Source organism: Phocoena phocoena, chromosome X (genome assembly GCF_963924675.1).
Source record: "Phocoena phocoena chromosome X, mPhoPho1.1, whole genome shotgun sequence".
NCBI classification, from domain to species: domain Eukaryota; kingdom Metazoa; phylum Chordata; class Mammalia; order Artiodactyla; family Phocoenidae; genus Phocoena; species Phocoena phocoena.
The window spans coordinates 33848042-33866369 of NC_089240.1; the positions used below are offsets into that span (position 1 = coordinate 33848042).

Sequence of the window (18328 nt, forward strand, 5' to 3'; positions counted from 1 at the left end):
TTTAAACATTTGACTGCACGTCAAAGATGTTTTATTAACATCAAAGGAAAAAATCCCAATATTATAATTTCACTTTTGTTCTTATGCAGAAACTCATTTAAATGATAAAGAGTACTAAAAGCTGGTTCAATTCTGGTGGGAGTAACAGTTTTAAAAAGTCTTCTGGAAAGTCTGAAGTGTAGAAGTTGTTCCATCAATTTATAAGTAGACCTATTTCCTTTAAAGATAAAGCTAGGAGACTTAGTGTAAACTTAAGAAGCACTGAAAAGTTTCCAAGGCCATAGTTAATCTATTTCTCCATTCTTCAACCAATAACTTACATATTCAAGAAAACATAATTTTGTCCTTGATTGTAAAATTGTTCCATAAACTATTGATGGTAATGATTGTAACATCGTTCTAAGTGAATATTTAGACTGACCTGGGTCTGTTAATCACCTTCTTCGTCTGGTTTTAAGATTTATGTAAAAGCCAATGAGTGATTTAGTATTGAAAGCTGGGCTGTGAGTAAAGAATTCCTCTTTGTATTCTCAGTCATGGCCCAGCGCATGCAAGGTTGGGTGATTTTCTAATTTCCAAACCTCTCTGTTGGTTCTCTAAGTGCTTATTGATTCCTTCTCTAAGAATGATTATACTTAGGGAGTATAAAACCTGCTTTCCAAAGGGAAAGCTAAATTTTCAGGGCAGGAGGTACATGGGGTAATAGCCAGGCCTCTGCATTTATGTTTACCAGTATGAATGGTCACAACATTAGTTACTAAATTAGCAAGCCTTACTAAATTAATGACCTTCCCCAAATTTCAGTAAACAAAGCTCCAGAATTTATGGCTATTTGAGGATGATAAAGCTGCTAAAATGTCTGCAGGTATCATCGTCATCTGATAGTTTCTTTCCTCAAGAATTTTTTAATGAGACAAGGAACTATCATAGATAATTATGTGCAAATAAACACAATTTCAAATGAATAAATCTGAACACGCCTGTTGTGGGTCAAGTGTCCTGGGAAGCAGATTCCGAGAGTTTGGCATGCCGGATGTGCAGGATGTTTATGACACCGTGCCCTTGAGAAGGGAGGCGAAGGAAGCAGGAGTGGGCAGAGGGAGAAACCGAACTGCGATGCAGGCCCAAGAGCAAACTCAGCCGACCTTACGGAGAATTCTAGATCTGAGATGGCCATTTAGGGCTGTCCCAAGTTGGGAGGACGGAGTCAGGTTTTTATGTCCTCCTGTCAATCAGTCACTGGATGCAGGTGGCCTTGGAAGGGTGCGCGACCCTGGGTGAGCCGGCTTCTGTGCAGCTGAGGCAGTGCCCCGAAGAGGGCTGACAGCTGAAAGCCGTCGTCTGGCGCACACGCAGCGGCTGGGACAGTAAGTCTCTTATTCAGGAAGGGGGGTCTGGGTGACACATCACAGCACCCATCGCAACGTCCTACTGAGAATTTATAAAACCGAGTCAAAAATAAATTCTAAGAATTCAGAAAAACAAGAAGGATGGAGGATGATGAGAATAATTATGGTGTTTGGACTGACAAGCCTTCCACGTGGAGGGTCCAGAGGTGAGGCAGGCCTAGAGTTTTGATAAAGGAGGAGCTGACATGTTCCAATGAAGACGCCCGGAAGGGGACAAAGGGGGAGGTGTGCAAGGGTGAAAGGCTGTGATGGCAGAAAAGGGCAAGACGTGTACAAGGATGACAATGAGATTGGCTTTCCTGCAGCAAGATGTTCAGAAGCAGGAGATGTCGGCGGGGAGCCTTGATACTCTTAATCGGCTTCGACTTAAGAAACACGTAGCAAACATTGAAGGCTTCGGAGAAAACAATTCTTTCTGCTGCGTATAGAGCAGATTGGAAGGTGAGGATGGAGGCAGAGGGGTTACCTGTGGGGTCTGGAATAGCTTGGGGGACTTCAGCTGTTCCCACAGTGTCGCCCCCCACCTAGGGTTCAGACCAGACTGAGCAAGTGAGGTACCCAGGGTGCAAAATTTGTGTTTGCACGCCTGACAGTGAGCGCTTGCCTCACCCAAGTCCCGACCCTGCCCTCACCAAACCAACCCAAGCGAATATATTTCAACAAAAACTGTATACTTGCTGTGCAAAGGCCGTTTCAAAGCAAGCTCCCTGCACACAGAACCCTGGCCGGTGAGCGCACAAGAGTAAGATGTGTGCATGTGGGCTCTGAGTATTTAGCTCACGTGGTGAGGGAAGGTTTCTCTGAGGAGGAAACATTTGAGCTGCGACCCGAAAGCATGATCCACGTGGCGTGGGTGGGAAAAAGCATTTCAGACAAAAATAGCATTAAAAAAAAAAACAGCTTGTGGAGAGACTCTGCAACAAAAATGCATTAAGTTGTAGGATTATGTATATAATCCTCTTAAACTATTAGAGGACAAGAAGAGGTGCTACCGAGAGCTGGAAGGCACCACACCCCATTTGTCTTTATGACGAAAGAGGTCAAAGATAATAAAAGACAAATGGGGCAATTGATTACCTTTTAAAATTCCCCCAAAGCACCATTAAGGTTTGAAATTCTAGATGTCAACATCATATTCTACTGAACATGGTTGAGCTACAACTTAGAGCAAAAACAGGAAGGAGAGCAGGGATATTGTTGAAAGGAAAATAATGCATGTATAAGAAGGCATTTATAAGAAAACTGCCTAAATCACAGTTCATTCTTCCCCCTGCAGGGTTATGAGCCTGATCCCAGCATAACCAAGTTGGCAGAGCAGTATACCAAGGAGGTATGCTCCTTATATGTAAAGGTGTAACTGTCTTTCCCTGTCCCGTGAAGTTCTTTAACCGGCTTGCTCGTGTATGCCAGAATGGTACCAAGCTGTCACTGATGAACGATCCATTGGAAGCGGCTCGTGGAGGCAATGTATTAATTACAGACACTTGGATAAGTATGGGGCAAGAAGAGGAGAAGAAAAAGCGGCTCCAGGCTTTCCAGGGTTACCAGGTTACAATGAAGGTACAAACTGATGCCTCTCTTAAGGTTCATTAATTCCATTCATAAAGGCCAGAATCCTCTAATCACTCATTCACTTTGGGGAGAACAGACTGTCCCTTCATTCCCTATAAAGGACTCACTGACTGTAGCCCCCAGTGATTTCTCTCCTCCTGAAGATTAGCTCTGTCCTTTGGAAAGACACTTTTGTCTGGGATGAAGGAATTGAAACCCAGGCAGAAGAGAGAAGCAAGCTTTTCCCTCTCACAATGGTGGAGGCATCAGAATTCTTTGCCCTTTGTGTCTCTTTGCAGACCTTTTCTGTGTATTTACATAGTCCTACACACACACACACACACACACACACACACACACACACACACACACACACCCCTCCACCCCTAATGATTTATCATAAATGGTAGATTGGACATATTATTGTGACTTATTTTTTCCACCTAACATCTTAGATTTTCTTGTCCATTCATTCAGATATTTTTCATTCTTTTTAATGGCTGCATAGAATTCCAAAGTATGAGTGGAACATATTTTACCTAAAATGTTTCCTGTTGAAAAATTAGGCCATTTCCAATTATCCCAATTATAAACAATACTGCGATGAAGATCATTTTATATGTATTTCTTTGTGCAGGTATTACTAGAGAATCCTCCTTCTAGGGAGAAGAATTTCTGCGTGAAGTGGTATATACTTTTGAAAATATGAGAAATGCTGCTAAACTGCCCATCCAAAAAGGATTGACAATTTATAATCCCTCCACACTCTCCGTTCTTAGTTGCAATTTACATTTTTAACTTTTAAAAATCTGTATCTCATGCTTTTTAAAATTTGTATTTCTCTGATTACTGATGAAGTTAAACATCTTTTCATGTTTATTGGCCATTTCCATATCTTTTTCTATAAACTATAATATTCTTTCATATTATATCACATTATCCTTTGCCTATTTTCTATTGTTTCTTTAACAGAAACAAAAAAAATTTAGTACAAAGGCAGTAATTTTGAGGTAATAATTTATGAGGGAATGTAGTTTTGAATCTGTAAGCGAACGATGAAAATGGATGGGAAAATGTAATTTTCAGGAATTAACTGTTAGAGAAAATTAAAATTACTAGGACATTTGCATGAAGAATGAACCACCTAGCGTATAGTGCCCATAATCCTGTTTAATGCACTCCTATCTCAGAGCTCTTTTTCAAAATTGTTTTAACTAGTAATGAAGTATGCTTCAAGTGCTAAAGACCATAATTTTGAGATAACCTAAAAATATAACACTATCACGTAAACGCAACCTTTAAAATACATTGGGGTATAACTGGTGACTTTTGCTATCAGCCACATATTACCCTAGTAGAGTTCCTTACTGAAGTGTCCATTAACTCACTAGACAGAGTACCAGAAAACTGAGTTAGTGGTTTAATTTGGAGTGGTGATCTCCCAAATCAAAAAAAATGACTAGAAAGTTCCATAAGTTGAAAGGACCATATACATTTCCGATGGGTGCCTTGAGCTTAAACCCTCACTCTGCCCCTTTCTCTCTCCCTTTGCATTGATCTTTGACCCCGGGTCAGAGTCAGAGACTCTGACTGTGAAGAAGACAAATGTGACAGCCACATATAAGAGTCAAAACACAGTCTTAACCCCATCTCTTCTTTAGATGGCTAAAGTTGCTGCTTCAGACTGGACATTTTTACACTGCTTGCCCAGAAAGCCAGAAGAAGTGGACGATGAAGTGTTTTATTCTCCACGATCACTTGTATTCCCAGAGGCCGAAAACAGAAAGTGGACAATCATGGTAAGCAAGAAATGGTGACTGGAGGAGAGGGAATTCTCTGTGTGGCCTCCTACTTGGTCATTCATGCCTTTTGGTAAATAATAAGCAGCTGGGATTACCCACATACATTACTTGCTCAGATAGCATCTACTTTTTTTTCAGAAAGTTCATAATAGATTATTATTGCTTAAAGCATTTATAGTATATTTTCAATGGAGTAAAACTGACCCCCATCGAAATATATCTATTTTAGTCAAAATTCTTACCGTTCTTGATCAGTGTGAGCACCAGCCACCATTGCCCGCCAACCATGATAAGTTGTATAATTCTTATACAATAATTTTAATATCCCCTTGTTAACGTTTATAGAAGCCCCTAATTCAGTGCCTGGCACAAAGTGGGCATTCAAAGAAATCTTATTTCCTTTCTCCTCTCTTTCTTCCTTTCATTCCTTGCCTAGATAATTGTTTTGGTTCTCTATTGGCTTTAGCCCCACAGACACGTTTGTTTTTAGGTATAGAACATTTCCAAAATTGCAGCAAGACTAATCTTAAAAATTATTGGTCCCTTTAACAGAATGCCACTAGTTTCATCTTCATCACCACTATTCTAGGAAACATTAACCTCACACCTCTGCTTTATAGTATCCCAAACACCACTGTCTTTTCTGGAAAACGGAATACTCCAGTGCCATAATTTAGTACCACCATCTTTTAGCGATTTAACTGATCTCAATTACTATACCAGCCAGGGTCTTACTGGCAAACAATAGAGTCCCCTTCAGGTAGAGAGATAAAAAGGAATTTGCTAAAAGATATTAGGCACCTCCCAGAATCTCTGGGGAAAGACGGTGCAGCGAATCCTTCTTGTATACCACATATTCAGTAAGAAAGAACACAGGCAGGAAAATTGCCGAGCAACACTGTGGTTCTTTTGTAACCACAACACCACTGACACAGGCACCCATAGCCTGGTACCTAATGCCCTGGAAACTAAATGCCAGATAGTCCATTATAGTTTCCCCCACTTGCATATGAACTAGAAGATCCAATCTCCCAGAGGTGGCTTCCACTGCACGTTGTTCACTCATGGCTGCAAGATGCAGCTGAGTGGCATGCCTGCACCCCAGCTACAAGGGAGTCTGGGAAATGTAGTTTATAGCTTTCAGTATACGGAGTAGATAAAAACAAGCTGGAAAGGACTATCTGCTAATTATTTATGTAATCTATAAATGGATATAGATAGGGTTATTGTGAGCATTAAATAATGCATGTAAAACATTTAGTATGTTATCTAATGCACTGTAAATGTTATTATAATTATCATCACCATTATCATCTTCATTGTTGATCTAATGCAGTGACCAGCAGAGATTTGAGCTCTACTATAGCTGACTAGAAGCCAATCATGACTCCCTTTGCAATGAAAAGTTGTGTATCAGGCCTAAATTTGTCATATCTAACAAGAGGGATGATTTTTTTTTTTTTTTTTTTTTTTTTTTTTACTGTACCTTCCAGCTTGCTACCTCAGGACACTAACTTTGGCCAAAATGGCAATTGTCATGTCATTTAGACCAGTGCCTCTGAAGCTTTAATGTCTATTTGAATCATCTAGGGATCTTGTTAAAGTGCAGGTTTGGATTTGGTCTGAGATGGGGCCCAAGATTCAGCATTTCTAACAAGCAACCAGGTAATGCAGATGCTGCTGTCCTGTGGACCACAATTTGAGGAGCAAAGATCCAGATGACGAAAAAAGAAATGTGAGCTCTCCAACCCATATACCTCAGGAAGAAACACAGCAAAGAATTGGCCTCAGGCTCTATTCTTTATCAGAGGATGACTGAAGTTACAAAGATAAATTGTTTTCAACCCAAATCTGTTAAAATAGGTCCTTTGTTGGAATTCAGAGGGGGAAACTAAAAGTAAGCTTTCTAAAATATCATTTATGAAGAGTCTCTGCACATCTGAATTTTTAAAGAGCTTATTATGCACATCTTTCAATTGAATTTACTTTAAAAATTAAGTACTTAATGCATTCACATAATTGAAATGTTTGGAGTGTATATATTATACATACACACAGTGAAATGTTATGCCCACCCATTTTCCACCACCTAAGTCCTACCACCATCTCTCCATCTCCCATCTTCCTTTCCCTAATGGGAAAATATATTTTAAAGAAAACAAGAGGCATAGTCATATTAAAATGAAAGTAGAGAATCTAAAATAGAAAGAATACTCGACTGGGAGTGAGGAGACTTGAATTCTATAACTGTCTTTGATGTCACAACTGTCAGCTGTGTCATATTGCATAAGTGTTACCTCTCTGGGTCCCAGTTTCCTCACATATAAAATAAGCAGATCAAGCCATATAGATGGCAAGTGATTTTAATTCTTAGGTCCTCAATCTCATTAACAGGCTACTTAGAGTCCTATGTTCAGAAGGTTCTAAGCCTGCCTGTGGTCTTGGAAGGAAAGAGTGGCATAACTGACTAGTGAGACCTGACATGGATTCTGGAAGGGGGTTGGTGACACACATGCTGTCCTCTTTATGTCTCTGAGCCAGATGATTTGGCAGTCCCATTGAATTAAGTTCATTTCAGCAATCATATACTGAACATCTACTGTGTGCCAGGCCCTCTGGCAGGCACTGGAGATAAAAAAATGAACACTGTGCAGTCCCCACATAGCCTGTACAATTCCTAGAAGCATGGCATTTCCAAGAGGGATGAGACCTTAGAGATTGTCTAGTCTAAATTCCTATTTCATAGGCAAAGAAATTATTCTTAGACAGCTTATTTAGAATGGCATTTAGGCTCAGCATTGCTGTGATAGAGTCTTCTGGGATGTTCTAAAGGCACAATACTTGTTTTCCTCTAGAATTTCCCTATCCAATACAGAAGCCACGAGGCGCATGTGGGTATTTAATTTTTTTTTTTTTTTTTTTTTTTTGGCTGTGCCGTGCAGCATGTGTGATCTTGGTTCCCTGACCAGGGATCGAACCGGCGCCCCCTGCAGTGGAAGCGTGGAGTCTTAACCACTGCACCGCCAGGGTAGTTCCTAAATTTAGACTTAAGCTAATTAAAAGATAATAAAGTATAAGATTCAATTCCTCAGACATACTAACCACATTTTAAGTGCTCAGAAGCCACATATGGCTGGTGGCTACACTATTTGTATTGGACAGCACAGACATAGAACATTTCCATCATGGCAGAAAGTCCTATTGGATAGCACTACTCTCTAGAGAATGATTTCCACACACACAATTTCATTTACAATCAGGATAGAAGAAGGAAGGAAAGATACAATCTATCCTCAAGTTCTGAGGTGCCCATAATGACTAATGTAATAACTAAATAAGGTGAAGGGCTTGTTCTAAAAGCATATAACATTTTTAAAGCAAAAGTGTACTCTTTCAGCAGTCACAGTAGCTTTTTAAGGCCTTCATGCTGGGCGATTTCCAGCAGTGCTGTTCAGAACACTCCAGTAATCACATCATTCTCTCCATAGGGCACAGGCCTTTTGATCTCTTTGTTTAAAACACACACACACACACACACACACACACACACACACACACACACAGACATGCATGCTCTCCTTCCCACAAAGCTACCTTTTGTATTTTTCAATAATTACTAAGGCTGTAGGACTCATGAAGAGTCAGGTGGGTTTCTTCCTCTACCTACAAATTTTACTGTGGAGCTGAAGTAACCTAAAGGGATCCTGCAAAAAATCTGCCACTTCAAAGAACCGCTATTGTGATGACCCTTAGATACACAACACTATTGCAAACGTAGTTCATAGTATTTTATTGTCTCTTCTCTCCAAGTTAGAGGTGCCAGATAAAATACAGGATACCCAGCTAAATTGGAGTTTCAAATAAACAATAAATAATTGTTTAGTATAGACGTGTCCCATGCAATATTTGGAACATATTTATAGTTTAAGAAAAATTATTGTTTATCTGAAATGCCTATTTATTTATTTATGTATGTATATATGTATGTATGTGTCTAACTAAATCTGGCAACTCCATTCCTAACTGACTTTCTAAGATTTAATATTTGAAAATAAATTTGACATATGCAGTGACCATTAAAAACAAAACCAAACCTGAGATGTGATCCCAGGAACCCATAAGAAAGCTTAAAATGTCTTCCTGGAACATGTTCTTATCCCAGTGTTTGACCTTTCTATTTCCTCCTTGCCATTCAGATCTCAACTTAAATGTCATTCTTTAACAAGATCTTCCCTGGCCACCCTCTCTTAAATGGTTCCCCAGCATCCTTTATCCTGTTTTTTATTTTCTAATGACATTTATCACTCCTTGATATTTTCTTTTTTGTTTCTTGCCTGTCCCCTCCCTATAATGAAAACTCCTTCATAAGAGCATTGATCTTGTCTGTAATGTCCTTCATTATACCTAGAAGGGTACCTGACAAATACCCTAAATATGCGCTCAATACATTTTTGTAGCCTGAAGGCAATACAGAGTACTGGCTGGTTCTAGAACATAGGCTTTGGAAATCAGGTTAATATTCTGGCTCTCTGTGTGATCTTGGGAAAGTACCATAACTCCTCTAAGCCCAGTTTATTCATATGAAAATGGTGGTCAAGGTCCAGGACAGGCAAGTCCAGATCCACCCCTTACTACCGCCACTCAGGAAAATACCTATGCTTCAGTTTCCTCATCTGTATTTTACATCTCTTCCTACCTCACATAGTAGGAATGGATCATAAATAGTACGATGCACATAAAGCAGTCAGCACAGGGCCCAGCACGTGGTAACTCTTCAATAAATACTTTCAATGGGCACATCTGAAAGACAAGACCTGCTCTTGCTTGGTCAAAAAGCAAGAGCAAGTACCTGAAAGGCAGTAAAACTACCTCTTCAGAGTGGAGTCAGAGAAACCTGGGTCCAAACCCAATTCTGTACTCTGTGTTGTTTCCAGGATTGAGTTTCTCATCTATAAGCGATAATAACACAAGCTGCCTTAGAAGGTTGTTGCGTTACATGAGACAATGCACAAACAGTTCTCTCTGCCTCACTGCAGCACCTAGCACAGTGCCTGGCAAATACTTCTTGACCGACTAACACATGATAAGGCAATTCGTCTGGTACATAGTAAGCACTCGATCAACATTTGTCATCACTGTTTCTGATCTTATTACTATTGGCATTACTGTGGAAGTTGGGAAGAGTAAAGGTGAAAATTCCCATTTGTAGCTGCCAGCCTAATGGGAAGCTGTACTCTCGGTTATAAATACTCTTTCATGAGGGCCCAGATTCGGAAAGACATTATTCATTAACCTAAATGATTGACCTTAACTACTCTACATCTGATTTATTCTAACCTTCTCTAGGTTACAGGTAGCCAAACCACAGTGTAGACACAAGGATGGGAGGGATTCTATTTCTCTAAAACCAGCCAATACCTAGGTTTCACTATGACTAGAACATCCAATCATGGCTACCACCTTGGAATCTCACTTCAGCTCTCTCCCCCACTAGTCCTGGAATGAGGCCTAAATAAGCATGGTGTTTGTGTATGTATTTGGGTCACCCTGATCCCTCCTGACCTCCCTTTATCCAAATAAAAATAAATATTAGTTCAGAACCATCCCCTTATCGTTTCCTCGGGAAAACACATTTCAACCATAGGCCTTCAAGGCTGCAACCTGGATCCTCTTCCGTAGGTCCCTAAACAGACTCTTGCTAATGTTTACCCATTTCTTTCTTTCTCTTTCTCTGTGTGTCATCCCAGGCTGTCATGGTGTCCCTGCTGACAGATTACTCGCCTCAGCTCCAGAAGCCAAAGTTTTAATGCCGCGATGCTTCTCAAGAGAGAAACCATCTTCTTCAGTAACAGAATGAGTCAGTTTATGAGGGAAGGAGAAGAGAATCTAAGAAATAAACAAATCTTGATACAGGGTATAGGTGAATGATACATTGCTTTGCCATTGTGAAACCTTCCTGAAGCCCTTAATTTAAGTGCCGATGGACTGTAACACGTGGCTTAACTTCGTTTAAACTTTCTAATTCACAATTTCTGAGTTACATTTGGGTACCATATTCATAATCATATACATTTGCTTCAACTAAACAAAATACTGTGTTCATAACACATAATGCCTAAGCCATTAAATGTAATCTACACTTATTACCTTAATAAATTATCACCCACACTAATTTATAAGTAAACATTTCCCAGACAGTCAGCTGCTGGTAGATTTGTGGGCTGTGTTCATATCCCCTAGGACCAACAAAGGAGCCAGATGATCCATCTTGCTTATGTAATATGATTTTCAGGCAAATGAGGTAGACAGACATTCACTTACGGAGGCAAATGATGAAATTCTTAGAAAAACAGCTATAATTATGTCCAAACTCTGGAGTTTTTTCTAGTCATTTGTGGAAGGAGGGTCCTTCAAGAGCACACATCTCTTTTCTATAATAAATACTTAATGTTACAAGCCTACAGAAGCCTTTGGGAACAAGTGGTAAAACCATGAATACCTAGCTCGGAATATAACATCCATTAGTGACATTTTAGTAGGTTCAAATTCTCCAGCAGGCCCAATTTAATTTTTTCATGTTTGTGCTTGTCACGAATCTAATCACACCACACACTGGGTAGTTCCATAATTCTACTACTTGCTACATTTAGTCCATTTTTTTCCTCTAATTTTTCTTCAAGATAATAAATTTTTTCATTACTGGATTATTATGTAATTAAAGCTGGATGTCTCTTGTGGGTGAACACAATGTGTATTGTTGAATTATTATGATATAATTTGAAATCTTTAGTTCAAATGTTAAATAACTGAAACTTTAAAAAAGTAACATATTTTACAGAGGACAAGAAAAGTAATTACCTTTATATTCCATTTCTACTATTGGAAGAATGTTTCCAGGCTGGCTGACTGCTATTCTTCAGCAGATAGCTATGATTTAAATGAGGGAGTATGAGATGAATTACAAATCAGATGTGCAATGAAGATGCAATAAAACATATTTAGTAGGGAGATGGAGGAAGGCTCGTAATATTACAGGAAAAAATCAATTTTTCCAGTAAATGTCAAAGGTGACTTTCATGTTTATGGTAATTTATTGGGAGCACTTAAGAAAGAAAGTGTGGAGTTTCATGAACTATCTTCTTTCGGCAGAGGGTATAAGAACAATTTAACTAGGAGGTGCCATGAGTCTACACACAAAGGACATAATCCTGAGTATCACTCCACTTTCTAAATAGTCTCCTATGGTAACGAGCTCTCATCTCTTTACTGGCTATTCTCTGAACCAAATAGAAGGTATAATCTTCCCTCAATCGGAAAGAACTTGTATCATTTTCTTGCCAAAATGTAGTTACCTTACCTCAAAACGGCCCAAATCTTTCTTTTTTATGAACATACAAATTAACACTGTTCTCAACCTAAGCCTGTAGGAATTTATTTGCTTTCTTAACTTTTCATCTTAAGAAGACATTATTTATATTGTCAGGAATAAAGAAAACCGGGAAGGAAGAATTTAGTATTGATATTAATTTTTCCAAAGGTATGTTATCTCCTGTTTCTTTTTACCCCTTTCTCCCTCACTCCCTTTCCTGTGTAACTACTGTAATGACACAGATTAACAAAAACTCCAGCAATGACCCTTGGGCTGCTGGTGTAGTAGATCCTATCGACTTAATTAATATAACTAGTCAAAGAGTTCCTTTCTTCCAGGCTTTCTCCACTGTAACAATGGAAGTAAAAACACCATGTAATTACACTGCAATGATTTCTGTGTAGGGGAAGAATTATCAGTTGTTTTCTTTTTTCCCTGCAGTGATGTTTCTAGGAACTTTGGAAAAATAATTCAATGTCAGATATTCGAACAAATATTGTGCTAACAATTTGACTATTGTAACACCCCCAGGCAGAAAGATCCGCATAGATTAGCATGGCAATGCCACATTAGAGCTCCTACACAAATCAGCGACCCTAGAACTTCAGTTAAAATGGTGAGGGCCTCTTGGTCCAACGCCGAAGTTCCAAGGTAAATCTTCTCATATGATGAAAAGGAATGAAGAATACATACAGAGAGGGTGTCCAGAACACATTCTTTTTTGGGCATTTTCGTCTTGGACAGTCTCATCAATGGAGATGAGCCGCAGCATGTCTTCAGACATGGTGCTACTCACAATTTTGTAGGATTGATGACAAATATGAAAGGTCATTTCAAAGAATGGAAAACCATTCAAGTCACAATGATTGGACACCTACAACCAGGAACACTATATACTGACAGGCAAGATGTACTCTGTGCAAAGGTCTCAGGTAAAAGGTGTGAGTAAGGGTTAAAACCCGGTCTGCACTTCAGATACCCAGGCTTGTGCCTCCTTATAGGCCTTACAGCCAGAAGGAAGGAATGACATTTTTGTAAGTTGTCCAGCAAGAGGGGACACTTTTCAGTGTTTTATAAACCTGAATAGGTGCTTTGTTTTAAGTCACACAAAGGGCCAGTATCTGGTCGGGGTAGACCTACTTTCACTTATTTACATCAGGAATTTTTTTCAATATCAGCTTGTACTTGATTAAAAGGAGACACATAGGGACACTTCAGTGATACCTTTGCAGTTTTGCCTCAGTTTCTGCCACAGTTTCAACGATACATTGCTTTGCCATTGTGAAACCTTCCTGAAGCCCTTAATTTAAGTGCTCACGCACTATAATATTGGGAATGGAGGGCTTCCCTGGTGGCGCAGTGGTTGGGAGTCCGCCTGCCGATGCAGGGGACGCGGGTTCGTGCCCCGGTCCGGAAAGATCCCACATGCCGCGAAGCGGCTGGGCCCGTGGGCCATGGCCGCTGAGCCTGCGCGTCCGGAGCCTGTGCTCCGCAACGGGAGAGGCCACAGCAGTGAGAGGCCCGCGTACCGCAAAAAAAAAAAAAAAAAAAAAAAAAATATTGGGAATGGAAATGATAGTATCTGTGCATTTTTGTGTGGCAAACACATGACACAGGTCATTGAGGCAGGAATTTGCAATCAACTCTGCAGTTCTCTAATATTTTAAAGTCACTCATCCCTCATAATTATCCAGTAAATTTAATATCAATTATTGATAAAAGAATCGTGGTCACAACAAGTGGAAGTGCACTCCTTTATATGGACTAAATCTTTTCACAGTTTGAACAGTGCCTGACTTGTATCAATGACACTGGACTTAGTTTCTTATCCATGTTTTTGTGAAACTCATTCCCAGAGGCAATGCAGGTACAACAGCTGCCTTCTGCAGCAAAATCGTTAGGCAAGTGAATTTGTAAACTGGAATGAGGCTTAGAAATGATCCAGATCACCCCTTCATTTAAAAAAAGAAGGAAACAGGAAATAACAATAAAATGTTCCTAGGATAGAAAGATATTCTACAGGGAGGGATAATGCATGTGTTCAACACCCTCTGCAAACTATCTGGGATCCTACAAATGTAGCCACTTGATTTGACTTACTTCAATGGCTGAATGGGGAATAGGAAACTGGCTGGTCCAGGACTTGGATTCTATGAGGCCAACAGAGGAGAGGAGAGTTCACACCTACGCAGAGATCGATACAGATTTCAGGGATGTGAACAGTGATCCAAAAAGCATTCATGTAGTAGATGCTGTTGGTGTCTCAACCAGATGTCTATTAACCTGGGTTCGCCCACCCCCCAGCTGCTGTCAGGGTTGGATACTAATGGCTCACAGCTGCCCCTTTTGCTACCCTCAGCCATCAGGAACCACTTATCCCAGGAGGTTACACCCTCACCCTCATCCCACTGCTGGCAGTCCACAGTCAGTGAGTAACTGATAGAGAGGTGTACAAAAACTTGGCTCTCATCCTTCTAGGCAGGACCAACCCTGTGGTGAAATTCATGCTCCAGAGCTTCCCTGGGGATTAGGCTGAAGCCAGTATCTGTCTGGGACCACATCCTTGGTTAGCTTTCCCTGAGGCTTAACCTCCTTCCCTTGCTTCTCTTCTCCTGAGAGTGCTTCCTCAATAAATCATTTGCACAGGAATCCCCAACTCAGGCTCTGCTTCTAGGGAATCTGATCTAAGAAGATCCATGAATAAGATTTTTCAGAGGTCTGTACTGTACTGCTGATCCTTCAGGCATCAAGGGAGGAGTAGGAAGATAAGAGGCCATTAGACAAATGGTGAAGAGCTCGTGCTTAAGCAAGCAAACATTTTTCTGGTTACCAGGATCAGTCTTCCTTAAGAAGGAAGCAGAACATTATAAATAACAAATATTATTTTCCTGTCACATGTTGAAATTCATAATGAGGAATTTATTAGCTGCATGGAATAGGAGACCAATTTGCTCTCCCCGGAGAAGAGTACACCTGAGTTAACTGACAATATTGCAGGTTTATTTCTGTCACAGTTAAACACTAGAGGTCGGCAACTCTGACAGCCGGTCTGCCCTTTGCATTGCCTTCCTCACTTCCCCCAAAGCTTCCTATTCAGCAGGTCTGGATTGGGGCCTGAGAATCTGCATTTTTACCATGTTCCCACGTATGCCAATGCTGCCAGTCCAGGGACCACACTTTGAGAATCATCATTGGTATGAGGTAATTAATTCTAAAGAATCATTTGAGGTGTCTTTATCCCCACATCCATAAAGCACCACCATAAAGCATTTGACATAACCCAGATCCTCTGACTATTAATCTGTCTTTGGAGCCACTGAGGCCTGGGTTTTATCCCTCCTCTGCTATATAACAGCCATCTAATCCTACTTTCCTTATCTGTAAAATGAGAATAATAATGCCCATCTCATAGTGTTGCTGAAAGGATTAAATGAATTAACATATGTAAGAGTAATTGGCTTAAAGCAAGCGCTAAATAAATATTAGCCCCCTTTTATTTGATTGACTGTTTTTAATACTTTATATTTTTTCTTTGGCCCTTAATAACAAAATTATATCCCACCATCAGAAACACTGAGTAGAATAGCTTTTTGCCTAAAAAAAGGCAAAGAATGAGTTTGTCTTCTGAAGTTGGCAGAAGCCAACAGCTGATGCTTCGCTTGAGTCATCTCCTTCTAGAAGCTGCTTTGTGAATGCCTATGCTACCCAGGTGAGCGGCCTGGCTCTTTGCCAAACCGAATCATGGAAGCCAACAAGTGCAAAAATCTAATCAAAGTGACCACTCTTTTTTTTAAAATTTAATTTATTTTTTATATAGCAGGTTCTTTTTTTTTAAGTTTATTTCTTTTTGGCTGCATTGGGTCTTTGTTGCTGCACGCAGGCTTTCTCTAGCTGTGGTGAGCAGGGGCTACTCTTCGTTGTGGTGCGCGGGCTTCTCATTGCGGTGGCTTCTCTTGCTGCAGAGCACGGGCTCTAGGCATGCAGGCTTCAGTAGCTGTGGCACATGGGCTCAGTAGTTGTGGCTTGCGGGTTCCAGAACATGGGCTCAGTGTTGTGACACATGGGCTTAGTTACTCTGCGGCATGTGGGATCTTCCCGGACCTGGGCTCAAACCCATGTCCCCTGCATTGGCAGGCAGATTCTTAACCACTGTGCCACCAGGGAAGTCCCTGCAGGTTCTTATTAGTTATCTATTTTACACATATTACTGTATATATACATAAAGATGTATAGTTATCTATTTTACACATATTACTGTATATATGTATATATATACTGTATATATGTCAATCCCAATCTCCCAATTCGTCCCCCCTCCCCCTCCCCCTGTCCCCCTTTGGTGTCCAAACGTTTGTTCTCTCCATCTGTGTCTCTATTTCTGCCTTGCAAACCAGTTCATCTGTACCATTTTTCTAGATTCTACGTCTTGTTTATAGTTTCCTTTGCTGTGCAAAAGCTTTTAAGTTCCATTAGGTCCCATTGGTTTATTTCTGTTTTTATTTCCATTACTCCAGGAGGTGGGTCAAAAAAGATCTTGCTGTGATTTATGTCAAAGAGTGTTCTTTCTAGTTTTCCTCTAAGAGTTTTATAGTGTCTGGTCTTACATTTAGGTCTTTAATCCGTTTTGAGTTTATTTTTGTGTATGGTGTTAGGAAGTGTTCTAATTTCATTCTTTTACATGTAGCTGTCCAGTTTTCCCAGCACCACTTACTGAAGAGACTATCTTTTCTCCATTGTATATCCTTGCCTCCTTTGTCATAGATTAGTTGACCATAAGTGCGTGGGTTTATCTCTGAGCTTTCTATCCTGTCCCATTGATCTATATTTCTGTTTTTGTGCCAGTACCATATTGTCTTGATTAATGTAGCTTTGTAGTATAGTCTGAAGTCAGGGAGTCTGATTCCTCCAGCTCCATTTTTTTCCGTCCAGATTGCCCTGGCTATTTGGGGTCTTTTGTGTCTCCATATAAATTTTAAGATTTTTTGTTTTAGTTCTGTTAAAAAATGTCATTGGTTATTTGACAGGAATTGCATTGAATCTGTAGATTGCTCTGGGTAGTATAGTCACTTTCACAATATTGATTCTTCTAATCCACAAACATGGCGTATCTCTCCATCGGTTTGTGTCATATTTGATTTCTTTCATCAGTGTCTTATAGTTTTCTACGTACAGGTCTTTTAACCTCCTTAGGTAGGTTTATCCCTAGGTATTTTATTCTTTTTGTTGCAGTGGTGAATGGGATTGTTTCCTTAATTTCTCTTTCTGGTATTTCATTGTCAGTGTATAGGAATGCAAGAGATTTCTGTGCATTAATTTTGTATCCTGCAACTTTACCAGATTCATTGATTAGCTCTATTAGCTTTCTGGTGGCATCTTTAGGATTATCTATGTATGGTATCATGTCATCTGCAAACAGTGACAGTTTTACTTCTTTTCCAATTTGTATTCCTTTTATTTCTTTTTCTTCTCTGATTGCTGTGGCTAGGATTTCAAAACTATGTTGAATAATAGTGGTGAGAGTGGACATCCTTGTCTTATTCCTGATCTTAGAGGAAATGCTTTCAGTTTTTCACCACTGAAAATGTTTCCTGTGGGTTTGTCATATATGGCCTTTATTATGTTGAGGTAGGTTCCCTCTATGCCCACTTTCTGTAGAGTTTTTAATCATAAATGGGTGTTGAATTTTGTCAAAAGCTTTTTCTGCATCTATTGAGATGATCATATGGTTTTTATTCTTCAATTTGTTAATATGGTGAATCACATTGATTTATTTGCATATATTGAAGAATCCTTGCATCCCTAAAGTGACAACTCTTTTGCTTAGGAAAGCATGACGGGAATGTACATTTATGTGAAATAAATCTGAGGCACTTGGCAATTGTCAGACTTGGGGTCTAGATGATAAAAGGGGAAAGGGATTAGGAACAACTCATCAGGGTTTATTTATCTTTGGGGCTAGAACTGCTTAAAGGAAGAAGTTTTCAAATTGTTTTTAAGGCAACAGTTCTTAAATGTTTTGTTCTCAGGACCTCTTTATACTCTCATAAATTATAAAGATCTCAAAGATGTTTGTTTATATGGTATATATCTAGCAGTATATATCACATTAGAAATTAAAACTGAGAAATTTTCAAAATATTTATATATTATTTAAAGCTAACAATAGTAAACCTATAATATTTTATGAAAATAACTAT

The 18328-nt window shown here is 39.6% G+C and overlaps 1 protein-coding gene across 1 annotated transcript in view; it reads left to right on the forward strand.

The window, feature by feature from the left end:
- Positions 1 to 11577, forward strand: part of OTC (ornithine transcarbamylase) — a 56823-nt gene extending 45246 nt beyond the window's left edge. The window contains exons 7-10 of the mRNA XM_065900417.1: positions 2686 to 2739; positions 2820 to 2969; positions 4622 to 4759; positions 10510 to 11577. Coding sequence (XP_065756489.1) covers positions 2686 to 2739; positions 2820 to 2969; positions 4622 to 4759; positions 10510 to 10569 — 402 coding nt within the window. The 3' untranslated portion in view covers positions 10570 to 11577. The remainder of the gene's footprint in view (positions 1 to 2685; positions 2740 to 2819; positions 2970 to 4621; positions 4760 to 10509) is intronic.
- Positions 11578 to 18328: the final 6751 nt, after the last annotated feature.